Source organism: Aethina tumida, chromosome 2 (assembly GCF_024364675.1).
Source record: "Aethina tumida isolate Nest 87 chromosome 2, icAetTumi1.1, whole genome shotgun sequence".
In the NCBI taxonomy this organism is placed as follows: domain Eukaryota; kingdom Metazoa; phylum Arthropoda; class Insecta; order Coleoptera; family Nitidulidae; genus Aethina; species Aethina tumida.
The window spans coordinates 36,832,338-36,847,392 of record NC_065436.1 but is presented as its reverse complement, the minus strand read 5'-3'; the positions used below and the strand labels follow the sequence as shown (position 1 = coordinate 36,847,392).

Below are 15,055 nucleotides of genomic sequence, written 5' to 3'. Positions count from 1 at the left end.
GATTATCAAAAGTTTACACCCTCCGTGCTATATTATGTTGGTTCGATAATTTTAATGAAACTCCTACCCCACATAATATGTATGAAATGTTTGATCTTTGAAAATTAGAGATAAGAATCGCCCCGAAAAGAAGGATGTACGATTGACATCAGTTAATCCTTAAGGGCGTGTCCTTCCCCTCAACCCTTATTCACCTCCTATTTAACAAGCTGAAAGGGAAATTCTAACTTCTGACCCAATTTCTAAAAATGGTTCGTTTTTTCTTGAAAATGAATATATATAATTAATTTTTGTTTTTACCCTTTAAACATGCTTTGAATAAAGGCGGTCGTTTTACAAATAAATTACTAGTTTTTGATATGACTAGTTTAGTCGGCGTTTTTAGTTTAAGTAAAAGACAACTTAGAAAATAAATTTTATTCAAAACAACTCAACAATAATTACAATAAATAATTATTCACAAAATTACCTAGAATGTCATCTATTCTCATGGACATTTTCCACAACACTTATTCAATCCATCCACATCTGGTTTGTGATTAGGTGTCCAAGGTCCTAAACTGGCGTTCGCATAAAAATCCATTGGATAGCTTTTATCTTCTTTGTGCCACTCAGCATCACCAAGCACTATAGACATCTCATAAGGAGTTAACAGAGGTTTTGTAAAAGCTTTGCCCCAATCAATTGACAACCTCGGGCAAGCGATTTGTACGAACGCATCTAACGACTTGAATAATTCTAGTTTGTTGGGGAAAATTTCAGAAAGCAAAATAACAACAGCTTTTTTATTGCTTTCTTCCAGCCTGTTTCTCAAGTGTTCCACAACTTTATAACTGCCCTGTCTACCTAATGTACCCATAACAACTCCAAATTTACCACCAGTTTTAGCTTCAGAAATGCACTGTTTTCGAATTGTTTCCATTTGGGCATGTTCATAATATTCTCTAGTAAATTTTTTATCATAAGGGTCATATCTGTAGGCTTCAAGTTTAGGATTTGCAATCATGGCAGCTTCTAAATGAAATCTACCATCTCCTAAATAAATAACGACGTCAGCACACCTCAAAACAGGAGCTGTACATCCTAATATCTCACCAGGAGACAAAGGTTTGAACTGAGGTATTGAAATGTCATAGCCTTCTTGTTTCAATTTACTAGAAACTGCTTGTAGAGTTGTCACAAACTGTATTGTACTGACTAGCCCAATCTTTTTCGTCTTTTCAAAGTTTAATTTTATAGTGTCGATGAAATGCAATGGATCTATTTTAATGTCCACAAAAATATACAAAACTTTTATACCACTGGTCTGATCAACAGGAACCAAACAACTGTGTCCGTAATGAACCAACAGTTCAACACCAAGTGCAATAGCAGTTAAATCATCAATACAACAAGCACCATAAGTTACATCGCCCATTATCACACAATCAGCATCGGTAAACTCCTTGATGATATCCGCAATAGTGGTTGAAAACAATAGTAATCCCTCCGGCATTTGTAGGGCCACGGTTTTTGCCTTTGTCTCCTGGATTCTCCATATCGTTTTGGGGATCTCGAAATTATAGTTAGGGGGCAGTGCTTCGATGGCGGCCTGGAGTTTCGGATTTTTCGCGATCGAATCAGGAATTCTGGTAACTCTGCTGGTCGCCTTGAACACTTTACGTTCAGGCTTCGCGCGAATCACCACCGCCGTTTCCGTCATTCTTACACATGTACACTTCGAAGTAACGTTTGACAAATGCGTAATTCTGAGGTTAGATTTTTTCGTTGGTACGAAAATTTGTTGATGTGGGTTAAAATTATTTGATAAAATGGAAATAGAAAAACTGTCATTAGTTTAATACACATTTACTAATGAGAGTGCAACACAAAATTATCTAACACAAATAATTTTACAGCTTTAATAGAACATAATGATTTGACGCAAGAACGTTATCATATCGATATTGTGTATAAATAAGTGGATATTATTTCTTCCTTATATACTTTTTTAATATGAATAAAAATCAAAATAAATCATTTCCTTTTTATTGACATTCACATAATATTTTGTATAAAAAAGTCACACTTTATTCAATTTTCAATCCTTGAATGGATCTCTCCAATGAATTCAAGTCCCAGATAACAAGTTGTCCATCCAGACCAGAAGTACTAATCTTTGCAACTTTCGACTTGTTCCCAGTATGGATGCAAACGCATGTTATGGCATTCTGATGTATGGAATCTAAATTGGTATCGGAAGTTTCAATTCTGGCTTGTTTGTCCAATGAATGAAACATTTTCATCGCCGACAAACCGCCTGTATCCTTTTTCTGAGACGTATCCAACCGTCCGCCATCAGTCAACTGTCCATTCGCGTCGATGTTATAAAGAACAGGAATGCAACTGTGACCGGCCGCGATTATGGATCTGTTTGAGATCCAGGTACAGCTCAAAAACGGTAAATATTTTGTTCTTAGTTTGACGACTGCGTTTCCTTTGGTTGCGTCTGCCAAGTTGATGGTGGAATCGTGCGACACCCAGCAAAGTTTGTTACCATCAGGTGAGAAGCTCACGCTTTGTACCCAACCTCCGCCTGCATTAGAATTGACAAACTCGGCCATCAGTTGACCCAAAGGCATCTTTTGTCCCCAAGCGGTGGCCTCAGGCGTCTCCTCTATATCTTTGATGTAAGCCGAAAACACACGTACTTTAAAATCAGTTGAACCGGCCGCCAACAAGACATTGTTTGGATGCCAATCAATGGTTGTAACTGTTGACCTGATCGGTTTTTTTATGTGCTTCGATACCCACCAGTCGTTCTCCTTTTCAAAGTAACAAATGGAGATCAATCTTGCTCCGGAACCAACGGCGAATTTGTTACCGTTTGGTGACCACTTAACACAAGTGGCGGCGCGATTGATGCGTAAAAATACCAATGTCGGCTTCCATTTACCGTCCTTGTCCTGGGTCCACACATAAGCGTTCCTGTCAGCAGCACAGCTCACAATCCTGTTGGATGTTGGGGACCAATCTATTCCCATCACACGTAAATCATGTTTGTTCAAAACGTCGAGCAATTTCCAGTCGGATCCGTTTTGTTTGTAGATTTGGACTTCATGGTTGTTGGGAGAAATTGCCACTTCAGTTTTGTTCTGGTTCCAGGCATGGCAAGTTATGGGGCTTACCCCAAATTTATGTAGTTCGGTCATCTGATCGCAAAAATTAATGTTATATTCTTTTACTCCATTAATTACAAACGATACAGACTTACCTCTATCAAATTCGCGGACTCTGGTCAGTCAACACGAATTCCACAACACTACTTCACGGTATTTTACAAAAATTTAGTTATTGAGTCAACAGGAAAACCTCCTAGGCGGTGTCGTTTTATCGTAGTGTGACTTTTTCACTAATATTAGTCATTTATCTCATGAGAAGTAGTTCAAATGTACCAAATTTGTTTAACGAATTGACAAGTAAATTTAAATATTTCTTTGAATTTTAACGAAAAATGACTGACAAGAATGAAAATGATAATTTTAGGTATAAAATCAAATATATCATTTTCTATTTTAAACCAACAACACCTTATTCTAGAAAAGAAATGGAAGAATCTCTGATTGATTTGCAAAAGGGCGAAAAAGAACTTTTGCGAGAAAAATCATTATATAAAACTTTAGTATCAGTCTTGAATACACAATTAGAAGAATCCGAAAAGATGAAGAAGCAAAAGGATCAAAGCATTAAAGATGATTCAAAACATTCTCTTCTTTCAAGTTCTATGTCATTTAATAAGAGTACTTATACTTTAAAATCTAAAAGTTCTATTTTAAATTTTCGTAATAAACAGTGCTATTACAATCTCGAGAAGAGGATTAAAAAAATGGAAAGCGGCATCGAAGAACTTGCAATGTTTAAAGTCTGCAAAGAGAGAGATTCATTTCTTCTTGCTTTGAGTAAATACGTATGCCAGAAACTATAACTATAATGGTCGCGAAATATTTTAATAACATCAGTATTTTCAGGGCTCAGAAGAATAAATATATTTATGAGGTTTCTATGGAAATAAAATTATCGATCAATCAAGCGAGTTTTATTGTTTTAACGTCAAAAAAATAATTTGAATCGTTGATCATGGACGTTACGTATTCTTATCAAAAGAAACGATCCGAATTCGGGCGGCAATGCATGTTTTCAGACAAAGGTCCAGACCTTATAGACAACCATCCTCCAAACAAAAAGCTTTACAAACAGTTTATACTCAGGTGAATTGTAACGTAATAAAATATTGGACACACACATTATAACTTGCACCGTGATATTTTGCGTAGGGATCCAGTTGACAGACATCAGCAATGCTTGAAAGTTTTTGCCGAGCACACAATAAACACGGAACGTGCAGAATACACGAACACCCAGATAAACCACATAGAAGGAGGTTGGCCCAAAGATGTAAATATGTTTGACGAAGAACAAACGAAGAGGTACCGCAGAAAGGTGGAAAAGGATGAAAATTATTTTCACATCATGATGTCCCTATTCAAAGTACACTTTTATTCAGCTCTCACTTATGGTTTTAACTTGAAAGTGTTCGTTGTAGAATATGGAAAGTGTAATCTTACAAAACAACGCTGTTAATATTTACCAGCAGTACTTTTCCGATGTACAAGCCACTCCGTTGCTCGAACGCAGTTCGGCGAGAACTCTGAACGTTTACCAGGACCAATGCTCGCCAACCAGGCCGGTAAATCGTATTTCTTGGTCGCCAGACAATCAAACCAAAATGGCAACCGCTCACTGTAATTTGGTTTTTCAAGCCAAAATACCCAACGAAATGTATAATTCGTACATATGGGACATCGGTTTGTTAAATTTCCATGTGTAAATCATGTTGTTTTTTCATACGTCTTTCCGTAGAAAATCCTAATAGACCATTATTGGTGATCAAGCCACAAAGATCGCTCGTTTGTTTGGAATACCACACGAAAGACCCGAATATTTTGGCGAGCGGTGACAAAGAAGGACTACTAGCGATATGGGACGTCAGGAAAGGAGCTGAACCGGTTGCGGAGAGCATAATGGAATCAAGTTTCCTCGATCCTGTTTACTCAGTCATTTGGATGCACTCGAAAACGGGCTGCGAGTTTTTCTCTTGTTCCACCGACGGCACCGTTAAATGGTAACAATGGTGCTGCCCCATTTAATTCAAACAACACGTAAACAATTTATGTTTTTCAAGGTGGGACAGCAGAAACATGTCCGAACCTACGGAAACTTTAATTCTCGACTACACGAGGGACGAGGAACAAACCTTGACGGCGGCGTTGGGCGCTTCCTGTCTCGAATACGAGCCAACTATTCCGACGCGTTTCAGTGTCGGCACCGAGCAAGGACTTATTCTATCTTGCAACAGGAAAGGCAAAACGGCGATGGAAAAGATGGCAGGTCGTTTCCAGGCGCATCTTGGTCCGGTTCTCGCCGTCCAACGGAATCCGGGTTACGTTAAGAATTTCCTGTCTATCGGCGACTGGTCCGCGAAAATTTGGTCGGAGGATTGCAAAGAGAGTTCGATTATCTGGACCAAGTATCACACGAGCAGACTTACGGACGGTTGCTGGAGTCCGACTAGGCTGTCGGTATTCTTTACGACGAGGAGCGATGGCGTTTTGGACGTTTGGGATTTGTTGATACAGCAGGATCAGGCGATGCTAGGCGTTAAAATATGTGACGACGAATTGACGGCTTTGAGATGTACGGATAACGGCAGATTGATCGCCGTCGGTACCAAAAAGGGTTCCGTCTACTTGGTGCAGTTCAGCGAAAATTTGACGGTCAACAACAAAAACGACAAGGCATTATTAGGAGCGGTACGACCTTAATAAAACGTTTCGATAAATTGTAAATTGAATCGTTAACCAATTTTTTAGATGTTTGAACGTGAAAGCCGCAGAGAAAAAATTTTAGAAGCACGCAACCGCGAGCTAAGGTTAAAGCAGAAAAAAAGCGGTGCCGCAATAGACATCGAATCGTCAGTGATGTCCATGACCTCGTCGTTGTTAACGGCGGATCAGGATTTGTTCGAAGATAAGTACGTGTTGCAGTGCGAGGAGGAGTTCCACGCTCTTATCGAAAAGGAGACGAGGCCACCGGAACCAGAGGTAGAGGTGGTGGAGCTGGTACAACCTATCGAGGAAGTGGTGGAAGAACCACCACCGCCGCCGCCTCCTGCACCTGAACCTGTTGAAGAGAAGGAGGACAAGAAGAAGAAAGGGAAGGGAAAGAAAAAGAAATAGTATTCGAACTCTTATTACTTTTACTTATCTGCAATACACAAATTATACACTTAAGTATGTTATAATTATATTTATCAGGGAATTTTTCTCCCATATTATAAAATTTTTAGTATCAATATGATTTTATTTATTTTTAATTCAATTATTTAGGACAATCCAAATCCCGGATGATCAGCTGCCCATCAAGACCCGAAGAACTGATTTTAGAAACTTCAGACTCGTTCTTAAAATGGACACAAATTGTTGTTATAGCCTTTTGATGTTTGGAATCCAGTCGATCAATCTGAACGTCTCCTGTACCCTGTTTATTCCACATTTGAAATTTCTTCATTGCCGACAAACTTTTTTCGTCATTTAACTATGGATTATTAAAATTTAAAGAATATTCTTTTTCTACCAATTTCCTATCGTCATTAACATCATAAAAGACAAATTTATAATTATGTCCCGCCACAGCTATACACACATTAGAGATCCATTTGCAGCTCAAGAATGGCAGATAACGTTACTTCTCATTGTTTCTGCCAGAGATGACGTTGGAATCGTGGGAGACCCAACAAAATTTGCTGCTATCTGGCGAGAAACTGACATTGTGCACCCAGCCTCCACAATCCGTTGTGTGAGCCAACTGAGCCACCAGTTGGCCAAACTGTATTTTGTCTCCCAAGCTGTTGACTCTGGTGTCTCTTCAATATCTTTAATGTAAGCGCAGAAGATCCTTGCCTTGTAATCGGTTGAGCCACAAGCTACTAAAAAATTTTTAGGATGCCAGTCAACGGAGGTTACGGTAGATCTAATAGATTTTTTGATGTGCATTACCTCCCACTAATCGCTCATTTCATTGCTGTAACATACGAATATTATCCTCGATCCGGAACCAAGGGCGAATTTATTCACGTTCGGGGACCACTTGACCCAAGTGGTGCACGATTAATGCTCAAATGTACCTGTGTATGTTTACATTTACCGTCTTATCGAAAAATAGACGAGGCCACCGGAACCAGAGGTGAAGGTGGTGGAGCTGGTACAACCTATCGAGGAAGTAGTAGAAGAACCACCACTGTCGCCGCCTCCCGCGCCTGTACCTATTGAAGAGAAGGAGGACAAGAAGAAGAAAGGGAAGGGAAAGAAAAAGAGATAGTATTCGAACACTTATTACTTTTACTTATCTGCAATACACAAATTATACATTTAAATATGTTATAATTATATTTATCAGGGAATTTTTTCCTATATTAAAAAAATTTTAGAAACAGTAGGATAATTTTATTTATATTTAATTCAATTATTTAGGACAATTCAAATTCCAGATGATCAGTCGCCCATCGAGACCTGAAGAACTGATTTTAGAAACGCCAGACTCTTTCTTGGAATGAACACAAATTGTTGTTACAGCCTTTTGATGTTCGGAGTCCAATCGACCAATCTGAACATCTTCTGTACCCTGTTTATCCCACATTTGAAACTTCTTCATTGCCGATAAACTCTTTTCGTCATTTAACTTTGGAATATTTAAATTCAAAGAACACTCTTTTTCTACCAATTTCCCGTCGTCATTAACCTCATAAAAAACAAGTTTACAATCGTGTCCCGCCACAGCCATACACACATTAGAGATCCATTTGCAGCTCAAGAATGGCAGATATTTAGTTTTAAACTTAACGGCAACGTTTCCTTTCGTTGCTTCTGCCAAGTTGACTGTGGAATCGTGGGAAACCCAACAAAGTTTGTTGCCGTCTGGCGAAAAACTGACATTGTGCACCCAGCCTCCACAATCCGTTTCGTAAACGAACTGAGCCACCAATTGGCCAAACTGGATTTTGTCTCCCCAAGCTGTTGATTCTGGTGTTTCTTCAATATCTTTAATGTAAGCGCAGAAGATCCTTGCCTTGTAATCGGTTGAGCCACAAGCTAGTAAAATATTGTTAGGATGCCAGTCAACGGAGGTTACGGTAGATCTAATAGATTTTTTGATGTGCATCGCCTCCCACCAATCGCTAATTTCATTGCTATAACATACAGATATTATCTTCGATCCGGAACCAACGGCGAATTTATTCCCGTGCGGGGACCATTTAACGCAAGTGGCTCCATGATTAATGCGCAAATGTACTTGGGTATGTTTCCATTTACCATCCCCGTCTTGGGTCCACACGTATGCATTTCTGTCGGCGGCACAGCTTACAATCCTGTTGGATATCGGAGACCAATCGACACCAGTCACTCGTAAGTCGTGTTTGTCTAAAACATCGAGCAAGTCCCATTCGTCACCGTCATGTTTGAATACTTCGACCCGATTGTTGACCGAGACCGCGACTTCTGTAAAATAGAAATTGTGACTTACACAACTAACTTGTGGCCAGAAAGATTTTACCGCTTCTGTTATGGTTCCAGACGTGGCTGTATATTGATCTGTTTAGTTCCATCATCTAATGTCAAATCTAATTTGTTGACAGCGTGATTCAAATGTCATAATCTTGTTTCGAATAATGCACGTGTAAGTTTTAACATGTTTATTATTCGTCTAAAATATATAACAATTTCTCAAAAAAAAGTAAAGATCAATCACAATCACAATAAATAATATTCGCTGCTAGTCTATCAACAAAAACTGTCAGATGAATAAAAGACGTCCTTAAAAAAATTACGAAATTCATTTTCCTAAATACAATTTGTATTCGAATTGAACGCAATAAAGATCCATCTTCGTTCGATGTTTGCCCCGATTCCCACTAATTCCTGTTTAAACACAGTCGGAAAACGGCTCATCAGAGATTCGATCTGAGACGGTCTCAAATTCGATTCGATTTTACTCACGTATGACCAAATATAATCTAAACCGGCACCGAACGGATGAACGTTCAAGAACGCGGAAATGATTCCCACTAATTTGGCATCGTTGTCGTGTAAAGCCGCAACCGATTCAGTCGTAGAACTTTCCGTCGTCACACTCGGCGTGTCGACTTGTTCGTTTTCGCTGTCGTCCAAAGTGATAATTTCTTTGTCTACGATCGGCTTGATTTTCGTCTCGGATTTGGTTAGTTTCGCCTGCAGGTCCCTCACTCGAGATTCTTCTTCGCTATGCCTCTTTTTTGCCTCGATCAATTGCTGTTGCATTCCCTGTAGAGTTTGTTGGAGCATTTTCAACTGTTTATCTTTGTCTTCCATGTCTTTTTTGTAGTCGCTCTTCAACACTTCCACCTGGAGATTGTGTATTAGAGAATTAATTCACTAATATAATAATTGAATAATAAATAATAGTTACTTCGTTTTTGTAGGCCTCCATTTGACACCTGAGGTTGTCGTTCTCTTCCTTGAGTGTGTACTTTTCTTCGACAGCAGCCTCAAATCTGTGCTTCTTTTTGGAAGGTTCGTCTTCGTCGGAAACGTCCATCTCGTCGTCCGCCCTCTCGTTGGGAATGTCGTCGATCTGAACATTTTTTATCTCCTATAAAATACAATGCGAATTATTTTTCGGAACGGGTTTCGGACCAAATCGAACGCAAATCGAATACAAAATTCAGTAACAGTACATTTAATATTAATGAAGATGGGGACGTGTTTATATTTGGGGTTACCAATATTAGAGAGAATAGATCCTTTCTTTCCTATGAGGTAGATCCGCCCGCCTTTGCGTATAAAACAAAAATAAAAAAACCAACCCACCTTTCCGGCAACTAGACATATTGTTGGTAGAGTTGATTATACCTACCAAAAAAAATGGCAATCTACCTCAAATCGTTAATTTAATTTTCTCCAGCCTTCTTTTGCTTACCTTTTCGTAAAAGAAGTTTTTGAATGAAACGTTTTAAATTTGTCGCTCACAAGCAATCAATCAATCAGTCAGTGAATATTCGATAATAAAAAAGTGAACCTTTTAACACTGGAACTGTATCCTGATTTTGAAGAGCTGAAAATTACCATAAAAATAATAATAAAAATAAAATCATACCACCTGACAAGTTTTTTAAATCTCTGGAAACTGGATATTTTCCTTTTACTTACTCAAGCACTTATTAGTATTAAATGTACTGCACTAGTTTTTGTCAACGTAACAGAAAAAATTTCAAATATATTCCTCCATCATTATTAAATGAATTTCCTTTGGTAGCCTGACTTGATTTCAAACTTACCTTTGTGCTTACCTTCATAACATTTAATAAATATTTAAGTATACTACTAATTGATTTGATTATATTTTTCGTTTTTGTTTATTTGAAAGAAACGTTTCGAAACATGTTTGTTGAAAACTTAATCCTAATCATGCAAAAACCTTGGACATTCAAAATAGAATCGGTACATCGATTAGTCTTGTTATTTGGATAACGCCAAAAACGTAGAGTTAGTAACGAGTTGCAGCGACACAGTGAGGTGATGTTATTTCAAAAGTTAGCAAAAGTAGAATAAAAAAACGAAAGTACGGGCTCTATTTTGATAGTCCCAAGGCGGTACATACCATCGACTGCTTTTTCCAAGCCTCGATATTCTTTCTCTGAGCTTTGGTGAAATGGTCCCAGACTTTCTTGTGGCAGGCAGCCGTGAACAACCGCTCAATTTGACTGACTAACAGCACACGCAAATATATCAATGTTAAAATACCATTTTTCGTTCACGAATCATTGTTTTAGTATTGTTTTTTTTTTTTAAAGAGTACGTGACCAGACAAAAACGACCGAGTCACGTGGTGTTTTTGGGGTTGCTTTCGGTGTCGGTGTCGAGACTGCTTCCGAATCATCCCACGACTAGCCTTGTTTGCTTACACTTGATACAATCATAGACATTTGGTCGGATTCTCCATTTACTTTCTGTTATTATTGACGCATTAAAACGAAATAATTTTTTTATGTCAAATGAAATCCTCCAGTTTTTCCATGACTATACATTTATCATTACTTGACCATTATGTAATTTATATCCATAACTATGTAATTAAATATGAAACAGGAGTAACTTGTACTGGAACAACATTTAATTGTACATACTCTTCACTTCTATATTTTCATATTTATTTACCAAGTACCCAAAAATGGACTCAATATCTTAATATGCATGTTCATAAATAGGCCCATTTTATATTTTATTACATATTCCATCAATTCTTAGATTTCTCCTTGGATCAGGGCATATTTATATACAAACATACCAATTATAAAAATTAAAATAAACCATAATAGTTCCTGTACTTACTACAAAACGAGGAGCCAAACAATTACAAACATCAGAAAAGTACTTACACTGTAGCAAAATGCCCTGCATTCGCCCTTTCATAATTTCCCTCGCTTTTTTTAACTCATCCTCATAGGTGGTTTTTTCGGTGAGCAAGCGACGTACGTGTGAATTCGTGGACTGGATCATCGAATAGAAATTGTTGGCGTTTCTTTTATTGCAGTCGCCTCTTTCCAACCATGTTATTACGATCTAGAAATCAAGCTTCGTTTTATACAATACTATACGTTAAGCATATTGTCGTGCATGCACCTGGACAGCCTTGGTGAACGAATCGTCCTGCTTGATCTTCTCCGAAACCGCGGCGCATTCGTGATCCGTATAGTGAACGACGGGCGGTGGCGACGGCGGCCGTAGTCGTTCCTCCTCCATCCGTTCCCTATGTCTCTGCTCCCTCTGCAACTGCCTCTGTCTGCACTCCCATTCGTACTGGTCATCTCTTGCCTAAATCATAATTAATTTTTGTGGAGACTTATCGATAATGAATGATGACTAACGCTGAGCTACGTAACATGTTGAAGACGAGTCACTCAGACGCCAACTTTCGCATATGTGAAGACCGTGTTATAGTTAGTATTGTTATTTAATTATTATATTGTTGATCTCTATTATTGTTATTTGAATAAACAAGTTTTGGTTACCTAAGTACCAAAGTATTATTTACCAGGGTGCCACAAGTGGCGACAAGGATCTTATTCGAACTAAGGTAGTCTCAATAAAAAGTCAATAAAGGCTATAAGCCAAAAGAAAAGTGTAGAGAACCTTAATACGAGTGGCTACAGGCCAGGAATACATCGAATGTGAAAAACAAAATAAATAATAATAAAATGACGGACCCATAAATTGACAAAGCGTCAAACCAATCCGAATAGGAAAGGTGGTTACGTTCATTAAAGTTATACCTAGAATCAGAAGAAATAACTCCTTCTAAACAAAGAAGTAATTTATCACATTTGGGTGGAGCACGGCTGCAAGAAGTAGCTTATAATATTCCTGAAGCAATGATTGCGGGTTCTACCAAGGTTAATTCAACATTCGAAAGGCATCCTTCGTAACATTAAAACGGAGAGAATTTCAATAAATTTCCCTTAAAGCTACCAAATGTTTATTTGGTAACAATGCTAAAGAAACCTTGGAAATAAACATAAAAGACAAAAGTATTGATACCTTAAGAGGAAACTGTCAGAAAAAGAACGAAAACCACCCATATTGGTCTCAAGCAAATGGAGAGGTAGAAAGGATGAATAGATCCATTCAAGAAGACATCAAATTTTATATGCCGATGAAGCTGACCATAAGAAGGAATTACAAAAATTTGTACTCATGTAACACCACATAGTACAACGCGGAAAACACCATCCCAACTAATGTTTGGAAGAACTATGCGAGATAAGATACATGATTTGGTTAGCGAAGATAATGATTAGGTTCTTTATAGACAACGATATTATTAATAACATAAAGTAAAAAAAGGGAAGATTCAAGTATGGAAAGAAAAGGAAAGCGAGGTCAAAGTAGGTGACAAGACCCATTCAAAGATGACCAACAGAGCAGTTGAGATATTCACTGGTCACCCAGAAGAAACCAGGATCCCTGAAGAAGAAACTAGGACTCCCGAAAAAGAGACCTGGACCCCCAAAGAACAAACTCAAAAGGTTTTTCCTCTAAAATTGAAAAAGGTGGGGCGAACGTGGAGACCTCTCGATAATGAATGACGCTGTGCTACGTAACATCCTGAAGACGAGTCATTCAGACGGCAACTCTCGCATAGTGAAGGCCGTGTTATAGTTAGTGTTGTTATTTAATTATTATATTGCTGTATAAATAAACAAATTTTGGTTACCAAAGTTTAAGAGTATTATTTACTGTGATTACCAGGGTACCACAATTTCCAATTCGAATTAATTGCAACATTCAAAGATGCGTTGCAATACCTGTGCATAATCGACGTGCAGTCTTCCGGTGTTGGGCGCGTCCGAGTTCGATCCAATGCGGATTCGATAGCCGGACAAAAAAATGGCTGCATCCACGGATGTCTCGTAGACGAACCGTATGTGACAGAAGTTTTTTTTGCTTAGTCGCAACGTGGTTATTTCACCGCAACGTTCGAACACTTCGGTGATGATCTCTTCAGTCATGTTCTCCGGTAGACCGCCCACAAATATGGTGCGACAGCCCGGAGGGCGTTCGCGCGTTGTCGGCGGCGGAGCGTTAGGGTTCGGCGGAAACAAAGTGCATGACTAAAATTTAAAAATAATGGTTGTCATCAAGGAAACAATTATGAATGTATAATAGAACCTTGCAGTGGATTATTTCTTTGACGGGGTTCATGATCATAGCTGCCGGATCAGGGGCGAGCATGTTTGGATCGGGGGCCATCAATGGGGGCATCATACCATAGTTGTTCATTGACATCATGTTTGGATCGACTATCATGTTCATGCCCACCATTTGGTAACTCATTCCTTAACAAAAGCACATTTTACTTTACAAACTTCAATTAAGCTGGCATATGAAAGTTTCATGTGACACAAAACAATAATATTATTTGTGTTTATATTAATATTAACTCACCCATCATTCCACCCCACATGTTGGGCCCAATTGTTCCTGAATTGTTTTGTATCTGAATGACATCTTGTGAATTGGACATATTTGAATCAGAGTCGTCTCTGGATTTCTCGGTATCTCTACGATCTCTGTCTCTACGATGATCAGACCGTCGACGTTCCCGTTTGTCAGTGGGACTTTGACTGGAATCATCCTTGTCATCAACCAAGGATCGGGCAGACGACGACTTGTTTCTGTTGATTGAGAATTCGAGTGGTGTATCGTTCATTCCAGCGGTAGTGAACAATGGGAAATCGTTCGGATCACCGCTGCTAACGAACCCTGGGGGTCCAGAGGGTGGTAGTACGCCATTTCCCCCTGAATATATTTATATATTTCATAATTAGATATGTTTATTAGTTAAATGTTTGTATTTTCTCACCAATAGACTGATTGTTGAACTGAAATGGCATTTTAATTTATCGAAATTAACTTACTAGACAGTGAATAAAGACATTTAACAAATGTGCCTGATGAACCTTTTATTTTGTAGATGTCACTACAAAATCGTTAAGTTTATTGCTTAGGTACATCTTTTAAAAGAACTCTAATTCTTAACGCCACAACAATGATTAAAATAAGAATAGGGCTACTGGTTGGTTCTTCCAACTTATTTAAAACAAATAGTGTATTGATTTTATCACAGAACAATCGTATTCAGGAGGCATACAAAACAACCATAGTGTTTTCGACATATTAATTTTCAAATTTTTTTTCCTATTAATATACCATTTTTTGCGTTTAAATCCATTAGCAATATTTTTTAAATTAACAGAATAACATATTTTTAAAATAATATTTAAAAAATTATCTTCCAATGACATACTAAATTTATATTTGGATCTAAAATTTAACGACCAAACTGTTACCAAAACATTCAACAATCTTTTATATAATTTTATATATTTGTGTCAAATATTATTAAATTTTTGTTAAATGATAAA

General features: G+C 38.0%; 5 protein-coding genes across 5 annotated transcripts; 1 reads left to right on the top strand and 4 right to left on the bottom strand.

Annotated features, from left to right (window-relative positions):
* Positions 1–402: 402 nt before the first annotated feature.
* Positions 403–1,877, bottom strand: LOC109594059 (2-(3-amino-3-carboxypropyl)histidine synthase subunit 1). Its single transcript, XM_020009219.2, has one exon. The coding sequence runs from the start codon at positions 1,700–1,702 to the stop codon at positions 488–490; it is 1,215 nt and encodes a 404-aa protein (XP_019864778.1). The 5' UTR covers positions 1,703–1,877; the 3' UTR covers positions 403–487.
* Positions 1,878–2,012: 135 nt separating this feature from the next.
* LOC109594055 (actin-related protein 2/3 complex subunit 1A-A) lies at positions 2,013–3,406 on the bottom strand. Its single transcript, XM_020009216.2, has 2 exons — positions 3,254–3,406; positions 2,013–3,191 (listed from the first exon to the last, which is right to left on the bottom strand). Exon 2 carries the CDS (start codon positions 3,189–3,191, stop codon positions 2,070–2,072), a length of 1,122 nt encoding a protein of 373 aa, XP_019864775.1. The 5' UTR covers positions 3,254–3,406; the 3' UTR covers positions 2,013–2,069.
* A 31-nt stretch (positions 3,407–3,437) lies between these two features.
* LOC109594052 (dynein intermediate chain 3, ciliary) lies at positions 3,438–6,391 on the top strand. The gene is made up of 8 exons (XM_020009213.2): positions 3,438–3,525; positions 3,580–3,946; positions 4,008–4,247; positions 4,314–4,527; positions 4,583–4,844; positions 4,900–5,161; positions 5,222–5,849; positions 5,910–6,391. The coding sequence occupies exons 3-8, from the start codon at positions 4,117–4,119 to the stop codon at positions 6,273–6,275; spliced, it is 1,863 nt and encodes a 620-aa protein (XP_019864772.1). The 5' UTR covers positions 3,438–3,525; positions 3,580–3,946; positions 4,008–4,116; the 3' UTR covers positions 6,276–6,391.
* A 1,050-nt stretch (positions 6,392–7,441) lies between these two features.
* LOC109594038 (actin-related protein 2/3 complex subunit 1A-B) lies at positions 7,442–8,772 on the bottom strand. The gene is made up of 2 exons (XM_020009198.2): positions 8,650–8,772; positions 7,442–8,594 (listed from the first exon to the last, which is right to left on the bottom strand). The coding sequence occupies exons 1-2, from the start codon at positions 8,702–8,704 to the stop codon at positions 7,561–7,563; spliced, it is 1,089 nt and encodes a 362-aa protein (XP_019864757.2). The 5' UTR covers positions 8,705–8,772; the 3' UTR covers positions 7,442–7,560.
* Position 8,773: 1 nt separating this feature from the next.
* Positions 8,774–14,714, bottom strand: LOC109594108 (ecto-NOX disulfide-thiol exchanger 2). Its single transcript, XM_020009285.2, has 9 exons — positions 14,494–14,714; positions 14,076–14,429; positions 13,800–13,966; positions 13,436–13,741; positions 11,754–11,945; positions 11,510–11,693; positions 10,732–10,838; positions 9,541–9,723; positions 8,774–9,476 (listed from the first exon to the last, which is right to left on the bottom strand). The coding sequence occupies exons 1-9, from the start codon at positions 14,522–14,524 to the stop codon at positions 8,937–8,939; spliced, it is 2,064 nt and encodes a 687-aa protein (XP_019864844.1). The 5' UTR covers positions 14,525–14,714; the 3' UTR covers positions 8,774–8,936.
* Positions 14,715–15,055: the final 341 nt, after the last annotated feature.

What these genes read in the sequence shown, in the direction of transcription:
- LOC109594059 (XM_020009219.2), bottom strand. Translation starts at nt 1,702, where the DNA reads ATGACGGAAACGGCGGTGGTGATTCGCGCGAAGCCTGAACGTAAAGTG.
- LOC109594055 (XM_020009216.2), bottom strand. Translation starts at nt 3,191, where the DNA reads ATGACCGAACTACATAAATTTGGGGTAAGCCCCATAACTTGCCATGCC.
- LOC109594052 (XM_020009213.2), top strand. Translation starts at nt 4,117, where the DNA reads ATGGACGTTACGTATTCTTATCAAAAGAAACGATCCGAATTCGGGCGG. An exon ending in ACCGACGGCACCGTTAAATG is followed by an intron (nt 5,162 to 5,221) that starts GTAACAATGGTG and finishes ATGTTTTTCAAG; the next exon opens with GTGGGACAGCAGAAACATGT. An exon ending in ACAAGGCATTATTAGGAGCG is followed by an intron (nt 5,850 to 5,909) that starts GTACGACCTTAA and finishes CCAATTTTTTAG; the next exon opens with ATGTTTGAACGTGAAAGCCG.
- LOC109594038 (XM_020009198.2), bottom strand. Translation starts at nt 8,704, where the DNA reads ATGATGGAACTAAACAGATCAATATACAGCCACGTCTGGAACCATAAC. An exon ending in CTGGAACCATAACAGAAGCG is followed by an intron (nt 8,595 to 8,649) that starts GTAAAATCTTTC and finishes TCTATTTTACAG; the next exon opens with AAGTCGCGGTCTCGGTCAAC.
- LOC109594108 (XM_020009285.2), bottom strand. Translation starts at nt 14,524, where the DNA reads ATGCCATTTCAGTTCAACAATCAGTCTATTG. An exon ending in GTTCAACAATCAGTCTATTG is followed by an intron (nt 14,430 to 14,493) that starts GTGAGAAAATAC and finishes AAATATATTCAG; the next exon opens with GGGGAAATGGCGTACTACCA. An exon ending in CGTTCACCAAGGCTGTCCAG is followed by an intron (nt 11,694 to 11,753) that starts GTGCATGCACGA and finishes CTTGATTTCTAG; the next exon opens with ATCGTAATAACATGGTTGGA.